The sequence below is a fragment of the Artemia sp. Qi Xiang Cuo genome, chromosome 7 (genome assembly GCF_049724085.1).
Source record: "Artemia sp. Qi Xiang Cuo chromosome 7, ASM4972408v1, whole genome shotgun sequence".
NCBI lineage: Eukaryota > Metazoa > Arthropoda > Branchiopoda > Anostraca > Artemiidae > Artemia > Artemia sp. Qi Xiang Cuo.
Window position 1 is genome coordinate 9,681,830 of NC_142800.1, and position 23,993 is coordinate 9,705,822.

General features: G+C 34.5%; 1 protein-coding gene across 1 annotated transcript in view; it reads left to right on the forward strand.

Moving 5' to 3' along the window:
• The window catches only part of LOC148949922 (serine/threonine-protein phosphatase 2A 56 kDa regulatory subunit epsilon isoform-like), a 122,630-nt gene that overhangs the window by 18,920 nt on the left and 79,717 nt on the right, over positions 1 to 23,993 (forward strand). The window contains exon 4 of the mRNA XM_089091690.1: positions 3,413 to 3,529. Within this exon, the coding sequence (XP_088947816.1) occupies positions 3,413 to 3,529 (117 nt within the window). The remainder of the gene's footprint in view (positions 1 to 3,412; positions 3,530 to 23,993) is intronic.

The window sequence follows — 23,993 nt, forward strand, 5'->3', positions numbered from 1 at the left end:
TCCTTTGAATAATTGAATCGAAAGGCTCCATTTTTACAATATGAAATTTTTGTTGATAGCACGACACTATACGTTCCTAGTCCCAAACTCCTTATATGATAAGGTTTAAAATGGGTCTTCAAATGAATTCGTATTTTTAATTACGTATTGATCGTTAACAAATGGCCAAGCAAGTGGTCTAATTGTTATATCATATGTACCATCCTTTCTTAGCATATCATATGTATTTTTAAGAATACAATTTACAAGAGGAACTTCATACCTTCCCTCAAATTTAATGGCACAAGAAAGTTTTGTCCGAAAATTGCTCGTTTTATTCAAATCATCATAAAAAGGATCAGAAACACTGGACATGAATGTGACATAAAAACCTTCAGACATTATGAACTTCTTCAGCGGCAACCCAGGAATTGAAATCAGAGTTGTATCCTAGCCAGCGAACAAGCAACTGTCGCTTATCCTTGCGAGTACGAGTCTTTAATACTTTTTCAATTTGATAGATTTCACAATTTCCAACTTTTTATAATTCATAATCATAAAAACCATCAAGAAGCTCTTCATCTTTTATATCACGAATCTGATACGCTACAGGTTTAGTATCTAGGATTTTTGACACTTTAAAAAGTTCTGTGAACCACAAGTAATTTCTCTTTTCAAATATATTTTTTATACGATTGATTCGAACAGTATCACCTAATTAACAATAATTTTTTTTCTTCCCCATCTTTTCAATGAAATACTGTTTAAGGAAATGTGTATTGTCAATCTGATGAATTTTCTGAGGCCTAGCATTAAACAAGGATCGATGAGGACGTTGATTATAAATCAACATAATTTGATGGAAATCATGAAATAATGCATCCATATTTTTCAATGTGTAACATCCTGAAATTAACAGTCGAATTGATCATATTAAACGTTCAGCCAATGCCACCTTTATGAGACTATGACTATCATAGAGTATTTTATTGTATTTCAATAAAATCATCTTTGCATTTGTATTAACAAATTTACTTCCACGGTCTGTTTGAATTTGTTTATGTGAATCTTGTTGAAAGATAGATTCAAGAGATTTAGCAACTTCAATGCCTCTCTTCGACTGCAATGGAACTGTATATACATACCGACTAAAAACGCTTATTTCAACTAAAATATACTTGTAGGGCCTATTATGGTGTCTTTGAATCAAAAGATTTGCTTGTAATATATGTAGGATTGAGGCAACAAGTCTACAAGACTTGTTAATAAATCTTCCTTTTTCGGTGTTTCACAATTTTCAGACGGCTTACGTTTGTTGACATGACGAAGGGCATTTTGAACCAAAATTAATTTTTCATCATCAGCAATTATTTCATTGTTAAGAAATTTATCAAGATTATCTTCTAAGTGCTCTTTTGGTGAAAGAGCAAGTTCAATTGGCTTCAATTTATATGGTTCAGCCATTTCTAGAGAATAGTGTCTAGAGAAAAGTCCTGCAATTATTAGCGGTAACACTGAAAAGGAACAACCATCCGCTACAATCGTGAGTTCTGTTTTACAGTTTGCTTTCTTTTTGAAAGGTAGAGAATTTAACTGTTACCAAAGTTGCCATTTCAGCTACTTTAGACAATCTGACAGTTGAAAATTACCCTCCATTAAATTTAAACAAAGTTCCAACAAGAGATTGATAAATTCCTTGTCAATGCCATTATTCAGTATTGCTTTCCTAAGTAGTGGTTTTGAATTGGCTATCACGGAAAATAAATGCCGGTGTTCATGTAGCTTCTTCAATGTCATGATGGCAAATAATGAGCTTTTTTACTATTCACGCGTAGATATACAGTAATTTCATTATAAAAAATATTGGTGACTACACGCAAAACTTTGGGCCTGTTCTGATTCAAGTCCAATAATATGTAACCAAAAAGTTTATTAGTGGCTTGAATGCATGGGGAAATCAAAAATTTGTGTTCTCTAGGGTAAATTTGTTTGTTTAGAGTTGTAAGAGAACTTAAATCACGAACAACTCTATTGAGCGCAGCCTCAATGTCCAATTATACCTTGTTGCTCTGACAAAGTGTAGTAGAAGTTTTTTTTTTGGGGGGGGGGATAGGTATCAGTTAGCAAAAACTCGGAGAAAGGAAAAAGTTCTAATAGCAAAAGGCACTGACTTCATTGTAGGAGTTATCTATTATTTTTTATTAGACTCTTAGCATGTTTGAGAATCAAATCAATACTAAAGAGGAATTTGACATTATCCTGCCTATTTATGGTTTAAAGATCGTCGCTAGGCTCACGCAAGTTAGATATCAGTGTACTTCTCATATTGCGTGTTTTATTACTTTAAGGGTATATTTTGGTATTTATTGCATGTTCTACTTCAAGTGTTTATTTTGATATCTTGTGCATGTTCTTCTTCAAGGGTATATTTTAGTATGCGTTGTTTTAGTACTTGTTTCTGGCTTCTTTTCTGTTCAAGGTAGTGTGTCACCATGACCAAAACCAGCCAGACCACTTTCTGGGGTCACGGAACCACATTTCTATGCTAATTGTCCTACCTGTGCCGTGTCATCAGAGAGCTCCGGTAGAAATAACTGAGCGCATTGAACAGGTGCGAAGTGCTAGGAGTTGTACTTATCTGACTTCCAGAAATTCCCTATTAATTTCTCTGTGTTAATTTCCCTATGGTTGTCCTATCAATTTTACTAGTATGTATGTATTTCACAAGTTTTACCTAACATAGGGATACCATAAAGATCATATTGTAGAGGCTCCACTGTACCAGGTAAAGAAAGTAAAGCCTCGAAACCCATTAAGGCAGGTGATATTTCTTCTGATGAGCCTAATGAAAGGTACTACTTGGAAATATTTTGCTAGATTTAAGGTGCTTTTGCTTGTAAATTTACAACGACTTACATTTATTGATGACGACTTTCAATGGATTTGGACATTTCAATTTGGTTGATAGTTCGATTATACTGTTTTGTCCTAGGTAATTGGATAGATGAGTAAGGTTAAAACCTCGTTCAAGTGTAATTTATCTCACTTACTGGATTAGGATGACAGTCCTTTTATTCTTCTTCTTTCTCTCTCCTTCCTTTTTTTTTCTTGCCATGTAATTACCTCTAAAACATTATATGCGAATTATACCGACCACATTCCAAGTAATTATAGTGTGTCATAGAATCTGGGAATCTTGCCAGGGCTGTCAAGAGGTTTTTGGATAGATGCAGTGACGTCAGAGGGCATGTGTTTAAAATCCTATAGAAAAAGGGAGGAAATGCGTTTAAAATCCTATAGAAAAACGGAGGGCATGCGTTTAAAATCTGAGATGGGATACTACTGGTATCTATTGATGTAGTTCCACCTCTTTAGTGGATGTGTAGACGCCTCCGTGTACGTTTAAAGATTGGATTTTCGCTTCTTCCTTCAGAACTCTGTGTGAATATTGATATTAAGCAAGCAGTCATTACCTCTCCTACTACTTATAATAACGAAACCCTAAGGACCCAAGAGGATCTATCGCCTTGCTGTATACTGAACGGTGTTAGTATGTCTGTTTTATGTTGTCCAGATGACGTTTTTAACCTAAGTAGGACTGTGTTTAGTTCGGAAAAAAGTTTAAGGGAGATTGCGAAGAATTATAATGAGATTGGTCTTTCTTTAAATGCGGCTAAGTCTCAAGTGTTATTATTTAATTTTAAATTTTCTGAAACCCCCTGATACAGTGAATCTGGGTGATTATGATGTTGTATCACGGGAGGAGCTTGTGTGCCTTTTTTGCCTGTTGGTACATCAGTAAAGTCAACTCGAAAATTACTTATTGCCCGAACCGTATGTAAGATCTGTAATGCGTATACTGGTGCAGATGAATCACAGCTGAATCTTGGTAAACGCCACCTTGTGAAAGTTTATAATAGTGTTTCTCTCCCTCATGTTCTATACCCGGTTTCTTTCTGGGACGTTTTTAACCAATTGAACAAAATAGAAGTAAGGAGGGCCTATTTTAAATTTTTGAAGTTACTCATCCGGGTCTCTCCTTGGACTAGAAATGGTGGACAGCGGGAGAGTTAGAGCTTGCCAGGTTCTCTTGACGCTGCAGATAAGCTTTTTTCGAAGCTTACGGGTTATCCGTCGAACCACCCTTGGAAGGATTATTTGTTTTAATACTAGTCTCCTTTTTATTTATTTCTTCATTTATTTACTTTTTTTGCTGGGCTACTATTATTTTTTTATATTGAATTATTTATTGGTATGATACATTTAAAGAGGTTTACAACCCTTGGAGTGATTTAATTTTCCAAATTGTTTGGTTTTTTGAGTTTCAGTTTGCACGTATTTGCTCCTGTTTTTGTTTCTGTTTTTTTCATTTTCTTTCTTTATGTTAGACTCTATCGTCATACTTTGTATTTTGATGGGTTATAAAATAATTTAACAAATAAATAAAATTCATTGGATAGACCCTAACACGTCCTATTCCGTATTATTTGCCTATCTAAGCATTCCCTCTGACGTAAGATGCATCTGCATCTCTTAGAAAATATTCCCTATTAAGTAACATGGACCTGCATCTTTTATAAAACATTCTCTATTGCGTAACATGGACTTGCATCTCTTACAAAAGATTCCCTGAGATGTAACATCCAAATCCTATTACTTAGGTGTACTAGATACGTGCATTGTATTATTGTGTCCGACCCATGTGTGTGTAATAACGTCTTGAGGGGCTAGTAGCTGTAATTATTTACCTGTTATGTGTCTTCCAGAAACTGAAACCTCATCATTACTGTAATGACGGTAAACACATCGGTGTTACAAAATACTTTATGAGATTTTTTCTTCCGAATTTGTTTTTTATTACAAAGCTTTTTTTCAGGATTTCATTTTCAATCAAAGTGTTTTTTCTTTCAATACGTTTTTTCGAGATTTCATTTTCTTTCTAGACTTTTTTTTAGGGGGAACCCTTATATCATAAGTATTTTGTGTCTACATTAGTATTGAAAAGGGCTTCCCTCCTCAATGGACTGCAGCCCTAGACAGCTGGACCAGCAATATATTCCTAATATTTTTTAAGGAATGGAACATGTCCCCAGAAACCAACTTCAGAGGGTGTAGGGGGGTTTAACATCGAATGCCAATGGGACCTAGCAATACCAATGGGAAATATAAACCAATTCCAGCCGGGACCTAGCAAGTGATTCCAGCGGGGCCCTGGCAAAAAATTCCAATGGGAGGCCCTATAGCCCAATTCCACATGGACCCCTAGCAACCTTTCCATCGGTGAAGGGGAGTGGGGCACTAGCTTGCAATTTCAACGGGGGAGGGTTAGTAATCAATTCAACTGGGGCAATAGCAGCCAATTCCAATGGAGGCCCAGAGAAGTCAATTCCAACAGGACCCCTAGTAATTCCAATGAGAGTCCCTAGCGAGTAAATCCACTGGGGGCTCAAGCAACCGTTTCCAAAGGGGGCCGTAGCAACCAATTCTGACAGGGGACCCTAGAAAATAATTCCAATGGAGCCGTATCATCCAATTCCGCTGGGGCTATAGCAACCAACTCTAACAGGTGGACCCTAACGAACAATGCCACTGTGGCACCTAGATACATATTTCAACAGAAGCCTTTGCAACTAATTCCAATCGCAATCCTAGCAGTCAATTTAAACGGAGCCCTAGCATCCTATTTCACTTGGGACCCTAGCAAGCAATTTCATCACGGAGACCCATTAGTCAAGTGGAAAACCCCTACCAAAACTTGTTAAATGTTGATTTTTCTCTTTGTGAAACTTGTGCATTGATTTTTATCCACGTGAAACTGATTTTGGTCATGGAACTTGTTGCAGGCTAATTTTTATTTGCGGAATTTCTTGCGTGCTCATTTTTGATCGTGAAACTTGCTTCATTTTGATTCTCTCTTCATAAAACTTGTACATTGATTTTTCTCCTCGTGAACTGGTTTTGTTCATGGATCTTATTGCCTGCTGATTTTTGTTAGTGAAACTTGCTACGTACTGATTTTTGTTTGTTAAGCTTTTTGAATGTTAATTTTTCTCGTGGTGATTTTTTGCTCGTGGAACTTGTTCCATGCTAATTTTTGCTGATGAGACGACTTGCATGTTGATTTTTCTCTTCGTGGAACTTGTACATTGATGTTTCTCCTCGTGAAAACTGGTTTTGTTCATGAAACTTGTTGAGTGCTGGTTTTTTGTTCGTGGAACTTACTACGTGCTGATTTATTGTTCGTGGAACTTGTTGCAGCCTGATTTTTTTCTTCGTTAAACTAGTTTGTTTATTTTTCCCCTCGTGAAACCGATTTGTTCAAGGAACTTGTTGTGTGCTGATTTTTGTTCGTGGAACTTGTTGCGTGTTGATTTTTTACTCTTCGTGAAACTTTTACATCGATTTTTGAAGACTCAAAATTGTACTAAAAATGAAAAAAACCGTCTTTAAACAAAAAAAACATCCCGAAGAAAAAAAAATTCTTAAAGTATTATTTAACACCCATGTGAGCACCGTCATTACGTAGCTTCCCACGTATGCGTTGCCCTTACGTGTCATCTGAAGTGTATGCCGTCATTCTGTAACACCCACGTGTGCACTAGCATTACGCAGCACCCACGATCGCCCATATCATTACATAGCACCCACATGTGTGCCGTGCTCAGCTACAGTGTGCCGTGCCTGAAGTCTAGCATATCACGCGAGATTGCTTCACTCCCAATAAATCCATCAAGTGACGCGAGATTACGTGTCCTTCAATAAATCTAGCAGGCAACACAAGATTGTGTCACATCCTTCGTTTGTATCATCATTACGTGGCACGCACGTGCGTGCCCCTCTCAGTTAAGACGGGGAAATCCCCGCTTGACTGATGGAATCTAACAAGTATTATTTTTGAATATTCAAACCCTATTATGTAACATACAAAGCCTGTGACATAACAACCAAAGAAGTATTGAAAAACGTTTTGGAAAAAATGTCTTTAAAATGTCTTGAAATATCTTGATACGTCTTGAAAAAACATCTTGAAGAGAAATGCCTTAATAAAATAAATTGAAAAAGAATGTTCACTCAGCTCTCAAACAGTGAGAATTGATAGAGGATTGTGTGTTAGATTATTTCAAGACTGCATGGCGTGGACTTGGTATGAAATTATGGCTTCCGATCAATTTTTGCATTGTCCTATATTGAACTTTACCAGCCGATGCATGTATACTGGCTTAAAAACTAATAAATTTGGCAAGAGTAGTGTAGAGTTTTTTTCCTAAGGAAACGACTCTTGAGGGGAAAAAGTGATTATATGAAGTAAAAGACTGTAATGATAGATGCGTAAAGTACTTTAATAATGAGGATAACATCATGGATATTGCCAAAATATTTTATAAATGCTCAAAAGAGAAAAAGACACTTCTCAAATTTATGATTTGGAACCCTTCAGAAGTCCCAGCAGGTACTGAACTAGTTTCGGCGTGCTTCACCTTTACGGTGAATTAAATGTGTAGATACTCGGAAATTACTTATTGCTCAAACCGTACGTAAGATCCGTAATGCGTTTGCTGGTGCAGTTGGATCACAGCTGAAACTTGGTAAACGTCACCCTGTGAAAGTTTATCATGCTGTTTCTCTCCCTTATGTTCTATACCTGGTTCCTTTCTGGGATATTTTTGACCAATCGGATAAAATAGAAATCATGAGGGCCTATTTAAAATTTTTAAAGTTACTTATCCGGGTTCCTCCTTTGACTAGGAATGGTGGATTGCGGGAGAGACAGAGCTTGCCAGACCCTCTTGAGGCTTCATATAAGCTTTTTCCCAAGCTTATGGGTTATCCGTCGAACCACCCTTGGAATGATGTTTTGTATTAATGCTAGTTTCCTTTTTATTTATTTAATTATTTATTTACTTTTTTCCTGGGTTACTATTATTTTTTTGTATTGTATTATTTATTGGTATTATACATTTAAATAGGTTTACAACCCTTGGAGTGGGTTAATTTTCTGAACTGTTGTTTTTTTAATTTCAGCTTGCACGTATTTGCTCCTGTTTTTGTTTCTGTTTTTTTCTTTTTTTTTCTTTTCTTTCTTTTTGTTATACTCCATCGTTAAGCTTTGTATTTTGATGGGTTATAAAATAAACAAACAAAAAAATAAAGTTCTTCTGCTTGACTAGTTGACCCTAACACGTCCCATTCCGTAGCATCTCTTAGAAAAAATTCCCTATTGCGGAACATGGACCTGCATCTCTTTGACAAGATTCACTGAAATGTAACATGCAAACTCAATTACTTAGGTATAATAAACACGTGCGTTGTAGTATTTTGTAAGACCCAGGTGTGCGTAATAACGTCTTGAGGGGTAAACATATGACGGTACACACATCGGTGTTACAAAATACTTTGTGAGATTTTTTTGTTTGGAATTTCTTTTTTCTTTCAAAGCTTTTTGCTTCAGAATTTAATTTTCTATTAAGGCGTTTTTTCTTTCAATGCGTTTTTTTTTTCTTCCGAGATTGCATTTTCAATCTAGACATTTTTCTTGGGGAACCCTTGTGTTCCAAGTATTTTGTGTCTACATTAGTATTGGAAATGGCTTACTCCTTAATGGACTGCGGCCCTAGACAGCTGGACCAGCAATCTATTCCTAATATTTTTTAGGAATGAAATTGGGCCCTAACATCCAATACCAACAGGTACCTAGAAACCAGCTCCAGATGAGGGGGGCTAACATCAAATGCCAATGGGGTCCTATGAACCACTTCCAGCAGGAATCAAGCGAGGGATTCTGGCAGGACCCTAGCAATAAATTCCAACGGGGGGCCCTATAACCCAATTCCACCGGGACCCCTAGCAACTTTTCCATCTGGGTGGGGGAGAGGAATTCCAACAAGAGGGGAGGGCTTAGTGAACGATCCAATGGGGGCAATAGCAACCAATTCAAATGGGGGCCACTAGTAGTCAATTCGAACAGGACCCCTATTAATCAATTCCAACGGGATCCTAACAACCAATTTGAATAGCTTTAGTGAGCAGTTCCACTGAGGGCCTTAGCAACCATTTCCAAAGCCCTGGCAACCAATTCTGACGGGGGCCCTAGAAAATGATTTCAGTGGAGTCCTAGCATTCAATTCCACCGGGGCCATGGCAACCAATTCCAATGGGTGGACCCTAACGAGTAATGCCACTGAGGCACCTAGATATATATGTCAATGGGAACCCCAGCAGTAAATTTAAACGGCGCCCTAGCATCCAATTCGACTGGGGGCCCTAACGTCTAATTTCACTGGGGCCCCTGGCAACCAATTACAACGAGGGGGGGGGGGGCATTTTTCAAGTGGAAAACCCCCACCGAAGCGTGTTACATGTTGATTATTCTCTTTGTGAAACTTGTGCATTGATTTTTTTTCCACGTGAAATTGATTTTATTCATGGAACTTGTTGTATGCTAATTTTTATTCACGGTACTTGTTGCGTGCTGATTTTTGTCCGTGAAACTTGTAGCATGTTTATTTTCTCTTCGTGAAGCTTGTACAATGATTTTTATCCTCATGAAACTGGTTTTGTTCATTGATCTCGTTGCGTGGTGATTTTTCTTTGTGAGGCTCGCTACGTGCTGATTTTTGTTTGTGAAGCTTGTTGAATGTTGATTTTTTCTCGTGGTGATTTTTTGCTTGTGAAACTTGTTGCATGCTGATTTTTGCTGATGAGACGTCTTGCATTTTAATTTTTCTCCTTGTGAAATTGATTTTCTTCATGGAACTTGTTGCATACTGATTTTTTGTTCGTGGAACTTACAACGAGCTGATTTATTGTTCGTGGAATTTGCTGCATGTTGATTATTCGCTTCGTGAAACTTGTATATTGATTTTTCTCCTCGTGAAACTGATTTCTTCAAGGAACTTGTTTCCTGCTGATTTTTGTTCGTGGAGCTTGTTGCGTGTTGATTTTTGTTCGTGAAACTTTCTGCATGTTTAATTCGTCTATTCGTTAAGCTTTTTGCATGTTAGTTTTTTCTCTTCGTGAAACCTGTACATTGATTTTTGTCCTCATCAAACCTGGTTTGTCCGTGGAACTTGTTGCTTGCTGATTTTTGTTCTTGAAACATTTTGCGTCATGACGCTTCATCTAATCTAATTTAACCAAACATATCCTGTATAAGTTAGGTTGGTTTAACCTAATCTACCAGCATGCAAAAAAGGCATAGAAATTTGCATAAAGAGAAATATCAACATGCAACAAATTTAATGAAGAAGAAACAATATTTTTTTTTTCGAAGACATGAATCGAGATAGATAGAGTTTCCTTTAGAGATAATCCACATGCAACAATTTTCACGGACAAAAATCAGCATGGATCATGTTTCACGAAGAAAGAACCAACATGCAACAAGTTTTACGGAGAAAAATATCATGATAAATTAAGTTTTACGAAAGAATAAATCAAGATACGACAAGTTTAACGACGAAAAATATCAAGATAAATTAAGTTTCACGAACAAAAACCAGCACGCATTAAGTTTCATGAACAAAATCAGTTCCATGGGGAGAAAAATCAATGTCCAAGTTTCACGAAGAGAAAAATAAACATGTATCATGTATCATGAACAGAAATCAGCACACAAGAAGTTCCGCGAACAAAACTCAGCACGCAACAATTTTTCTGTACAAGATAAGTTCCACGAGGACAGAAATCAACATGCAATAAGTTTTACGAACAAAAATGAACACGTAGCAATTTCCGCGAAAAAAATCAGCACGCAAGAAGTTCCATAAACAAAATCAGTTTCACAAGGATAAAAATCAGTGTACAAGTTTCACGAAGAGAAAAATCAACACGCAACAAGTTTCACGAACAAAATCAGCACGCAACAATTTCCACGAACAAAAAGCAACACGCAACAATTTTCCTGTAAAAGATAAGTTCCACGAGGAGAAAAATCAACATGCAACAAGTTTTACGAACAAAAATGAACACGTAGCAATTTCCACGAAAAAAAAATCAGCACGCAAGAAGTTCCGTGAACAAAATCAGTTTCACAAGGATAAGAAAATCAGTGTACAAGTTTCACGAAGAGAAAAATCAACGCGCAACAAGTTTCACGAACAAAAAATCAGCGCGCAACAATTTCCACGAACAAAAATCAACATGCAACAAGTTCCACGAAAAAAATCAGTTTCACGAGGAGAAAAATCAATGTATAAGATTCAAGAAGAGAAAAATTAACATGCAACAAGTTTCATGAACAAAAATCAGCCCGCAAGAAATTCTAAAAACAAAAATCAACACGCAGCAACTTCCATGAGCAAAATCAGTTTCATAGGAAGAAAAAGCAATGTACAAGTTAATGAAGAGAAAAATCAACATGCAACAAGTTTCACGAACAAAAATTAAATATGCATTAAGTTTCACGAACAAAAATCAGCACGCAACAAGTTCCTGAAGTTTAGATCAACGAATGTGAATATATGAATTTACATATTTCTAAGTTTTTTTCAAATAAGTTCCTTCAATACTGTTGTAAAATCTAATTTCCTTGCGTCTTCACTTTCAATCGACATAATTAATAAACAATTTAATCTTTCCCTATTCATTGTTGATATCAAATAGGTTTTCTTATAGGTTTTAGTCTTGAAAATGTTCTCTCTCCAAAAGTAGCTCTCACTAATATTGTTAAGAATATTTCACAATTTCAAATTTGTTTTTTTATTTTGATGGTAATGCGGAGCCTTTGAAAATTCAGGGCCTCTTATTGGGCCTAATAGTTCCAATCAACTCTTTTCCGGCCCTGCCTTACAGGGTTTTCTTCCTGGTATGGTGTAACTATTCTAGCCACGTTTCATCGGATTACTCGCTACATGATGTAGCTATATTGAAGTTTGTCGTATTTTCAGGGGGCTACTCGCCGCATGTTGCACCTAAACCATGTTTCTAAGATTGCTAGCACATATTTTCTTGTCTCTTTACCCTATACGGCATTTATCTCATATGTACTGAATTACAAAGAGAAAATTATTTCACTTTTACCCCTCCCCTTGGAAAGATTGTGTTTATAACCTTAAGAAAAATTTTTAACAAAAACAATCTTCTGGGAAGCATTATGTTGACAATAGCTTTTCAGTGGGTTAATCTCTACATGATACTCTTATACCTTGTTTCTAAGGGGCACTGAATCACACTTTCAGGGGGCTACTCTTTCAGTATGGTGTACTTTTATTCCAAGAGAGTATTAACCCAAGTAATCAACTCTAAAAGGCTGATTTTAACATTTCTGCCAAGATTTTACGACACATTTTTGGAAAACAAAGCGTTCTATATAACAAACATTTTAATTTGAATTCTTAATCTGCGCTAATATTGCACAAGACAGTGGATTGACCTTGCCGTTTAATATTATCATGAAGCATTAATTTTAGTTAAAGATATCAAAGATGGAATGCTACCACACTGCCATTTTCTAATGTCACATTGCAGAAGGGGATAGGGATAGGATTGGCCTCAACATTGCACAAGGAGATAGGGAAGAACTAGGAATAGGAAACATATGAGGCAATTCTTCCGGTCGTATATTGGGAAAACCTATTCTTTAAGCTAGCTTGGTCATTCTAAGTAAAAATATTGGAATTCATTAGCAATGGAACACAACAGCAATGCCAAAGGTGTTTTACCGTTACCGACAAGATCTTTAGCTTTTTACGTCTTATTCCTTCCTAGTATATTTTTGTATTTTATTTTGTTCATCGTAAAGTTTCATTTTATTTTTATGAACAAAGGAAAGATTATGTGGCTCTGAATAGGGGCTCTTTTATGGTTCAGGAGCAAAAGCCCTACTTAACCTTCTTTCATCCACCCCCCATTCAGAATGATTGCCGGTTTTCTTCTTACTTTAATAAATAAGACCATTCGCAGGGGAGGTCAGAACCTTGGATTTTTTAACAATAAGTAAAAGTTCGAATAGGGTTAAATTCCTTTTAATAGACAGTGATGATGATAACAGTGATAGAAAATCACAAGAAAATACCAGATATTTTGGTCACATATGCAGTGATCGTCATCAGTAGTAAAACTAAACTAAAACAATTTAAAACAATATTTTATATACAAGATCATATTAAACCACATATTATTTAATTATGTAATTATTTTAAAAGCAAAGGCAGAATCAAGCCTCTTTGACCTTCTTGGATTCGGTTCATTAGCATTCAATGATATTATACTGTACAGAGGTCAGCTACATTGGGTGAATTGAATTTTACTCTGTCAGATTTTAATAATTTATCGTAGATAGAATTAAGCCCAAATTCACCTGTGTCACGATTCAAAGCAATGTTCTTGAATAAAGTTTTCTTTTTTTCAAGAGTTTTGCGAAAACTTTGCTTTAAACCCCGATCCCTAGAAATCAAAGAGACATTATCGAGCAAAATAAAATGGTCTGGAAAATTAAAAATATGTCCTGAAACTGCTGAAGTAAAATCTTCAGACATAGAATCTTGCTTTGAAGCAGAAGGAATAGAATCCTTATGCTTTAACATTCTCATTTCCAAATTCTGGTTATTACGTCCCACATATGAGTTCCCCCAATGAAGTTAGATCCTTACCAGAATTTAGACAACTACCCAAAGTATTATTACTCTTTAAAGCTACCTTTAGACCATTACTATGTAAAATTCTTTTAAGTTTTTCACTTAGCCGGGGTACATATAATAGGGAACAAAAACATCCTTCTCCCAAGTTGTTTCAAGAGTTCCGTAGAAACTTTTTTCTTCTCTTTGAAAAAGTCTGGTTAATTAACCACTCTGGATACATGTTGCTTATTAGTATTTTTCTTAGAAAAGACAAGTCCTCCTCAAAAAATTTTGGAAAGCAAATACTTAAGATCCGGTCAGTTAAAAAAATGATCAAGCCAATTTTTACTTGGCGAGCGTGACCGGAATTATAAGATGAAAATCTATTGTTATTTGTTGGTTTTCTGTGAATTTTAAAATCCAGACTATTTTCATTTTTGAAAGAAGAAAATCAAGAAAAAGAAGTTTCCCATTCTCTTCTAATTCAAGAGTAAACTTTAAATCTCCCCCCCAAACAGTTAAGATGTTCCAAAAATCCTTTCAATTCCTCCTCCCCATAATCCCATATTGAAATCATGTCATCCATATACCGGCCCCAAAAAATGTTGTATAAAATATGAATCTAACGCAATTATTTCAATATTCTCCACAAAAATATTAGCTAATAAAGGAGATAAGGGGACCCACATAGGTAAACCATTTATTTGTTCGAAAAACTCCCTTCTGAATTGAAAAAAAATAAGAGAACTTATTGCACGACCGTACTAAATACATATGTACAGAAACTTCCAAATCTGTTTTGCCACTAATCAAGTCCAAATTTCTTAACAGCTTCCTTTGTAGATGAGTTTCGGCTGCTTCTACATCAAAATTTGTGTACATTGATACAATGTCAAAGCTTGAAAGCAACAAATTTGAAGAAATCTCTACTTTTTTCAGTTTTTCAACCAAATCCGAAGAATTCTTAATGTGCGAAATTTGTGTAGACAAAATTAGTTTACAGATTGACATTAACCACTTGCTCAAAACACTTGTTGGTGACATTGTACATGACACAATTGGTCGTAAAGGTAGGTTAGGTTTATGAATTTTCAGAAGTCCATATAATTTAGGGCACAAGGAACTGCGTGGCAGGCATTTGCAGCAGAGTTGAGGTGTAATTTTTTCTACATCCTTTAAACACTTTAATTCGTTCTTAAACTTATTTGTAAGAGAGTCTGTTGGATTATACGATAGCTTCTTGTATGTTTTTTCATCATTTAATAAACTTCTTAATTTTGATTTGTAGTCCTCAGTATTCACACATATTTAAAACGTTAAAAATATATAAACAGAATTTTTTTCAAAATTTGGAGACACGTATATGGGATTTCCACAAGTCAAAGACACAGGAAAGTGGTTTTTCGAAAAACAGAAAGATGGGAACGGGAAAATTCCAGAGACAAAAACCAATGAATAGCTTTTTTCAAAAAGTTGCAAAGATACAAACTGAATTTGTTTAAAAGTCACTGATACGTGAACGAAATTTTCAAAACTCAGAGACACGTGAGCAAGATTTATTCAAAAGTCTGATACATTAAGTTATTTTAAGTCTATCACTTTTAAACTATGTTGAATTTACTACTTTTAAGTAAGCATAGTTTATATTAAGATACTTTTTCAGCTTTTAAATGAAGTTCAGTTTATCGCTTATAACTTACGTTAGGTTTACCACTTTTATTTTAGGTTAGCTTAGGTTAAGAATCTTTTACTGCTTTCAACTTAGCTTAGCTTTATTCTTTTTAAGCATAGGCTTGGTTAGCGCGCACTTAAATTAACGCCCGTTCATTTTCCGAATGCACCCAATCATAATTTTAAGACAGCCATTTTTTCACATAATAGAATGGTCCTGTACATATAACTCTTGAAATATTGCCTATATCAACCCCCTCAGTTATACAATTTAAAAAAAAATAAGTAGGTATTAAGACACTAGACACTTATGGTCCAAACTAGCGGGGCTGAAATCCGTTTCATGACTTTTCAGCTATTGTGAACAATTGGGAGTTCGGGGTAATCCATCCTGTGTTTTCGCACATCCTTACTGTTTATATTCCCCAGATTTATCAAGGTGTTCATTTAGAGCTGGGTCGACTCTGGCTGAGCTTATAGAGTCATGCCACTGACCCCATCCCCAACAAAATAATTAGTTATGCCGGGAATTCAGTCCGTGCCTCTTGGGCAAAGGATTCACAACTCAGCGTGCCAACTACTTAGCTAGGAAAGCTCAAGCTATGCAACTTGCCCTTTGTGCTTTAAAACTAAATTTTGCTTAAAAACTAAGTCAAAAGGTAGTGTGTGTCTGTTCGCCATTATGACACCTCAGAAATATCCCAAGAACGAGTGGGGGTATTGAGTTGAAACTTTCAGGGTTACTGCCATTGCTACTTTTGCACTTATATTTTGATAGATCAAAAAAGTGTAATTGTTTTCAGGGTTGTCGAAGAACATAGATTAAATTTTTGGAAACAACATTAAGTTTTATTTTAGATGTCAGCTTGAGAAGGTATAAAACTAAATTAAACAATACTTTCTTTTTAGGATTAAAAAATTCCTCCAACATACAAATAGTAAGCCAGACTTTGGATTCTAATAGAAATACACAAAAAAGATATAATTTTTTTTTTCTGTGAGAACAACTAAATTAATAAAAAACGAAGAGAAACAAGTTGTTCAAAGAAAATTAAACAGTTCGATTAAATCTAAAGGAGCAGAAAATAAATTCAAATAATTCTTACAAATGTAAAACTATCCGAGATCACAGCTACTAGGTTAAAAAAAGTCCAAATTGAACAGAAATTAAAATAAATAAATAAATAAATCTCATAACAAGCCAAAATCAACATAAATAGGGTTGAAAACCCCCATACCTACTTAAGACCAGAATATAATTTGCACTTCACTCTTGAAGTAATACTTTACGTGTTCTTATGGAAATCCATAAAAAGCAAACTTCAGAGTAAAGAACGAAAAGTTAAAAAGGAGACACCCTTCCTCATATAAAGAATTATTTCTGAAAGAATTATTTCAAATATAATTAATAAGACACATTAAAGGAAGAATGAACAGAAAAAAAGTCAAATAATATTTCAAACGTAAAACGTAAACGAAAGTCATTATCAATAAATAAGTGAAACCTAATACAAAAGGAAATTACAAAGAAATACTGAAGTAAAGGCGATCAGAAACAATCACAAAGACCGGTGAGGCTAACACCCTTTATGCCTTCTAAAACCAAAACATAATTTACACTCTGGTGAAAAAACGCTAATATAACAGTTTTCTTTATAATAGTTTTAACGAGTTACTTTAATATTATTAGATCTCAAATATTCAGAATCGGTATCAATAATAAATTTTCTTATGCATATATTGTAACAGAAAATATTAAATGTAAAGTATGGCTACTGCGCCTTGCTTTTGTCCTCGCTTTTTACATTCAAGCTCCAGAGTTCATTATTTCCGCGGTTTTAAATGCAAGTTTTTAGCACAAATCTGTTTTATGGACACCAAAAATGGGTGGAACCCTTAGAACACAGGCAGACTTTAAACTTTATATAGAAGTAGGAGGTGAAAAAAATTTTCCATTTATATTGGTTTACCATACTAAAATTACCATCAATTTCCTATCTTGGACTTTTCACTTGATGGCTTTAAGGTATGCTTTGGGCTGTAAATGTTATTTTTCCTCACAGAATGGCAGAAAACACCACTTTGTTTTGGGATGATCTTTTCTGGTAATTAAAAAGGTAGTAGGAAGTTCAATGACCTTTCTGATCACATTTTGTCTGATATAAAAGAATAATTGGGTAGATATAAAATTATTGTTTACTTTGGGGGGGGGGCAAATAAACACACATCGTTATCATCTTTCCCAAACACTACACAATTTCGCAGTTTTGTAGATAAGGTCTTGAACTCTTTTCCATAAGCCACTTGTGCAGAATAAACTCAATTGTGTGATTTTATTAGAATCTATAACCGGTTTTATGTTGTTTTCTCCCTTTTTTACAATTAGGCACGTTTTCTCTGGCATTTAGATTTTGATGCGTCACGTTAAATTCAATATAATGAATATACTTGGAATTTCAATACAATATAATCTTTTAGTAAATAAATTCTTACAAAATTTATTTTTTTAGAATCTTGGCAACTTTTAACGCAAGTGTAATAAACAGATAATTAAACAATAGTACTAAAATAGCATTTTTTTTAATTAAATAAGATAATACAAAGCTCACATCTAACACGAACTGGGCACATTATCGTAGTAAATCCTCTTACTCAGGTCTTTCAGATCTGCATTCAACCCTGCTACTTTGACAGGTGCTAAAGAAGATTGACCTGACACTGAAATCCATGAATTCCTAAAATAATGAGAAAATTGATAAGCAGAAGAAAAAATTAAGAATTCTTTCAAATTGCTAGCGTACATAAACCTGATCGTGTTCTCACTTACCATTTGGTTAAAATTTTCATACAAAATCTTATATTCGAGCTCTTCATTTTTATTAACAACAACAAAATTGTGAGTGTAATTAAAGATGTTGCAACTGACTAAGCATTTTTATGGACCATTTTCTATTTTATCACTAATTACAAAATTATGCGCTCGCAAGACCGTGTTAATCGCTTTAAATGGGGCTAGGTAGTAAAATTGTTGAATATAGGTTTAATACCATCCGAAACCAATTATTATTGCCAATTACTATAATATATAATAATTGGTTTAAATGGGGCTAGGTAGTAAAATTGTTGAATATAGGTTTAATACCATCCGGAAACCAATTATTATAATATATATATATATATATATATATATATATATATATATATATATATATATATATATATATATAATATATATATATATATATATATATATATATATATATATATATATATATATATATATATATATATATATATATATATATATATATATATATATATATATATATATATATACATATATATATATATATATATGGTTATTCTTCTTAATGAAGGAGAACAGGGGTGAAAACCCATAACCATTTGAATGTTCATTCAACTCATAAGAAAAGTTAGATATTTCATAAAAAAAAAATTGTGCATTCTGTTGATTTTCCTATTATTTACCAAAACTGTGTTGCAATTATCGTCTAATTTCAGCTTCTGAAATATTACGATTACGAGTTTTAAAAAGAATACTAAATTTCGCCAGACGCTATATGGCGTTAGTGATTTTGTTGACACTAGTGCCAGTTTCCACTCTTATCAGTTTCCCATACTCTTTGCACCATCACACAAGTTAATTTTGAAAATAAATAAATCTTCTTCGCATCGATTACGAAGAGAATCAACAAAATTTTCACTGAGCTTAAGTTCTTCAAAATGGCCATCACCAAGTTCAATAACCTTTAGAACAAAGTTTATAACTCTCAAACGTGGCACAATTAAAGAGCTCTCATCACTGTATTTCTTTTTCATAACAAAAGTACTAAGATTCTCCAGTTCATTTTAAATTAGGATTTTCCAAAATTCCTCGCAGTCATGTTTCATTAGAATGTTCCATATTAAAAAACTACCTATATAAACTACCTATATACCTATATATATATAAAAACTGTTATATAAAAAACTAATATTAAAAAACTACCAAAATATCCAATTGCACTTGATTTTATTTCATCCTCGCCAACGTTTTGAAATACGTAAACCATTTGAAATACTACGCAAACCGGGCTGATGAAAACGGGGCTCAAGCAAGAAAAAGAAGAATTGTAGAAAATATTGCATTTCAATCACTTGTCAAAATTAAAGTTTGTAAAAATTCAATTATCAAAGTAAATATTGTTCTTTCACCTGTTTCTGTAGAGTCTAAGCCAGTAGTAGAGGTTATAGCTAAATTTATTTTTGACTAGTGCTAAAATTAGATAGGCTAGGTATAGGGGACACAATGGTATGCTTCTAGGTGGCCCTATAATTTAGCAAGAATGAAAGATCTTAAGGCAAACTGGCCAGCCATGATAAAAACCAACAGAGAGAAAAATCTCGATGAAAAAAAACAAGACTGCAGCCAGTGGAAGAAATGACAAAAATGTAAAACAATGGATGTTTTATGGGATACCACAAGATAGCTAATTTGTCAGTGTATATATATACAAATCTTTAAATTAGCCAACTGGCCAACCAGCATTTTAAGCATAAGAGTCCATCTGGACATAAAGAAACATATTAAGAAAACAATTCTTACTCCATAATATGGAGAATAATCCTAGTTAACACCTTTTGGAGGGGGAGAGCCTTTAACTTCAATTTCTTCCTTGTTTTTCCAGTTTTTCTAAGAAATTCATGGATTTCTTAGAACCTATATATTCACACAATATATACCCCCCCCCCCCTAATGTGCAAATATGTACCTAGAATTGCATCCTCAACCTAAATATAACATCTGTTTGCATCACAAATGAACTTTACTCCCATATTAGCCATGTGGTGGATGTCTGATGTTTTACCTTTATCAAAACAAGACATCTCAAACATAAGAAGAATAAGATAAAAAAACAAATGGTAAGATTCTGTTTTAGCTACTTTTGAATATCTTGGAAAGGGGTTGGGCTAGGAAAATGAAAGTTTTGGGGATGTGTCTACAGGGTAAAGTAGCCTAGCCAATGTCCTGGGAAGGCATATTGAAGTACCTACCTCAAATCCTTCTCCCTCTAGAGTCCTGACCTTTAAAGACCTTTAGAAATCTGTGAGTTATTGAAGTGAAACCTTGCAAAATAGATCTTCTGCTTAAATGTAGTAGGGTAAGACACCCAGTAGTCAGACACTTTAATCACTTTGAAAACTTTTTGACATTTAAACTACTCTAATTACTGTATTATACCACCTAGAAACTTTATTTTTATATCAAAAAGTCCAGAGAAGAGCTACTAGGCTCCCATTTGCCAACCAACAAATCCCATATGAGCAACGCCTAGAAAAGCTTGATTTGCAAACTCTGACCTACCGTAGAAAAAGGGGGGACGTAATTTTGGCATATAAGTTGATGAACAGCAGTGTTATCAAGCCCATTCTCGAACAGGACCAGTCTAGCAGAGCGAGAGGTAACCCACATAAAACTCCGCCAAAGATTCAGCAGAAAGCGTGAGAAATACAACTTCTTCACCAATCGCGTTGTTCCGTTGTGGAATTCACTGAGCGATTCAACTGTTTCCGCAGCTTCAGTTAACAGCTTCAAGACTGGCGTTGACCATGACTGGAGGAACAAGCCATGGAGGATGCAGTGGGATGAGCCTGCATCCACCACTAGGGTCTATTAGTGTGTGATATTCAACTGTCCTGTATACGTGTAGGATGTGATGATCCATTAATGAATTGTGCAACGAACTCCTGTCAATACTACCTGGCGACATCTACAGGTTCCTGCAACCTTAGTCGCTAGAAGATGCGATTTAAGGTAATTTAAGGTAAAAAATTTCTGAAGAATTTCTGAACAAGTAGGTTACTAATTCAAATAGTTTCGCTTGTATAGCACCTCCTATTTTTGAATTTACTAACAAGTGACAATTCTGCCTAAACTCGGACATACAAACAGCTCATTGTAAATTAGTTATTAAAATAGTATAAAAGATTCTGTCTGAGAATAGGCAGGTGGCCGACTACTGGGTGTCTTACCCTAGGCTACAACAAAATTGTTTTCAGCTTCACAACTTTGCTGAATCCCAATTTATAAGGTATTAATGATATGCCAGTACAATTCCTAAATTTTGAAAAACAAACAAACATTGATATGGCTTAAAATTCTACTCAAATAACAGGGATTGCATTTTCAGAACTAAAGCCAGAGAAAAGGAAACTGATGACTGAAAATAAAGGTAAAATGTTGTTTTGTCAAAATTTCATTAGGCATAGACCTGTCATGTAGGCAAATTTCAGGACCCTCAAGAGGAAGGGATTCAGGATGCATGTCTGACTATAGAGGTAAGTTTGTTTTTTAGCTACCTGAATAGTGTGTTAATATGAATATTACCTTCATTTTGCAAAGTTCAGAATTTCAACAGCTTTTATTTAATTGTTCTATATTCTACAGCTTAGTGCTAAATGAGACTATTACAAGGAAAGGCTAGTGGTGAATTTGTTAGAAATAGAAACAAAACTAAGACTCAGTTTGAAACTAGTAATCTAAAAATGTCTCTTTTTGTTCTATCATGACTTCTTTTGTAGAGCTGCCATTCTAGACTTTTGGGCTACTTATCATTTTTTGGGTTCAAATTAAGCCTCCCTCACCCCTATTCAAGGCCAAATGTTTGTTTGACTTGTAAAAACATAACACAATGGATATAAACAAATTTTGTATGCAATTTTTGAGATTTTCTGTGTACCCCCCCCCCTCACTGGAAAAAAATCTTTGAGTAAAACCCCTCCAAAAAAAAAATCCTGGGTACAGCCTTACCCCTATTCATGCTAATAGGGCCAGATATACCATTAGATTCCTTAGTTTATGTACTAAATTTGCACTTTTTAACATTATTTGTGAATATATTTAAAGCATATAATATAATTTACAGCAAAAGCAATTATTTTATTCAGAATGAGCATTAAAAAAGCCCTGAATGATGTATTCACTTTATTTGTAGGTCAGAAATATTGACTGCTCCACATTTATCAAAAAGGTATCAAACTACAAATTTGCTGTTTATATAAGTTCAGTCTAGGTGAATTTTCTTATGCTCTTTCAATTTTCAATAATTTTGTGCTTGAGAAATTTTCGTTTTGAGCTCTTAATGGGCCCCATAAGGTAAATCAGTAAATAGTAGGCTAACCAAATATTTAAAAACATGTTTCTTAGACTAAACTGTTAAATAAGAAAGAATTTCTATTTCCAGCAGATTCTGTAAGGGCAATTATTATGTTCTTTAGTCTTAATAGTGAAAGGTGCTTACATGTTATCCCAACCACACACAAAAAGTTTGATATGTTTAAAGCTAGTTTTTCTTTGTGCACTGTGTGATAGCTTAGCCTCAGTGAGATAAGATACTATTTAGGCTTATTTTAATTAAATATTTAATATATATAATTGGTTGGGTTATTTATTTAATATGATGGGTTCTGGGTGGCCTGCTTTCCATAATTTCTCTTATAGTTTCCATAATTTGGTTACTAGAGTATTATATTTTCATCACTTTTAGATATATTTCATTGTGATTAACCTCAAATTTGTAAAAATTATGAAAGAGCTAAAACTCCTCAAGGTTGATGTTAGTTTTGGTATGACATCATTTTCATTTTGAGAAAATATAACCTCAATCAGCTAAAATAGCAACTATTTCTCACTAGCCAGTGTCTTTCAAAAAATGGTTTAAACCTTTTGGTTACTATGGCCTTTTTGGGCTGAAATTACATTTTTGAGCCCTTCTGGGCTGAAATTTAATTTCTGAGCCCTTCTGGGCTCAAAATGGAATTTCCCCAGAAGCAACTATTTACTTAAGAAAGAGTATAAAAAGATGGTTGGCATAGAGCAGTCAATTCAAGTTATAGGTAAACCAGTTTCAACAAAAGTAACACCAACAGAGGTATGTAAGCTGTATCTAAAAGAAGAGGAAAAGGTGTCATCTTTGAGGGTATGTAAAGGGCTTAAAATTGAATTTACAGCAAAAGCAATTATTTTATTCAGAATGAGCATTAAAAAAGCCCTGAATGATGCTCACTTTATTTGTAGGTCAGAAATATTGACTGCTCCACATTTATCAAAAAGGTATCAAACTACAAATTTGCTGTTTATGCTCTCTAAATAGCCTATCTGTAAGTTCTGCCACAGTTGACTTAGCTTTGAGTAGGTACCTATTGAAGTCTAGAGAAGATAGACAGGAAGGATGTGCAAAAGCCCAGGAGGGCTAAACCGTAACCCCCTATTGTGCTTTCTGACTGAAGGACATGAAATAGAGATCAGCACTGCAAGTAGGGATAAAAAAGACCAGTGCTATATTTTCCTCCCTTTTTTCAAATAGCCTATGGTTCTATATATAGCCTTAATAGTGGCCTATATATCACTTGATTACATCTTATCATAGCCAATGTTCATAAGGTTCTTTGTTAAGGTGCTCCTAAAGTTCTCTGTTAAACTTATTTTCTTTATTATAAACTAGATGAAATCTAGCTTTGCCTAGGATTTATTGCAATATTATGTCTTTTTCCACTGTCTTAACAAAAACTGTTAGTTAACAATTTGATAAATATTCCAATTAACATATTACTGGGATAGTTAAAAAATAGACGTCTTTAGAATCTAAACTTCATCCTGAATCCACATATAACATTCATTTGCATCAGAAATGAACTAAACCTCAATCCCCTAATGTGCAAATATATACCCTAATTGTATATATACAATGAATTTTCCCTTATTCTGCCAAACTTATAGCAATTTGA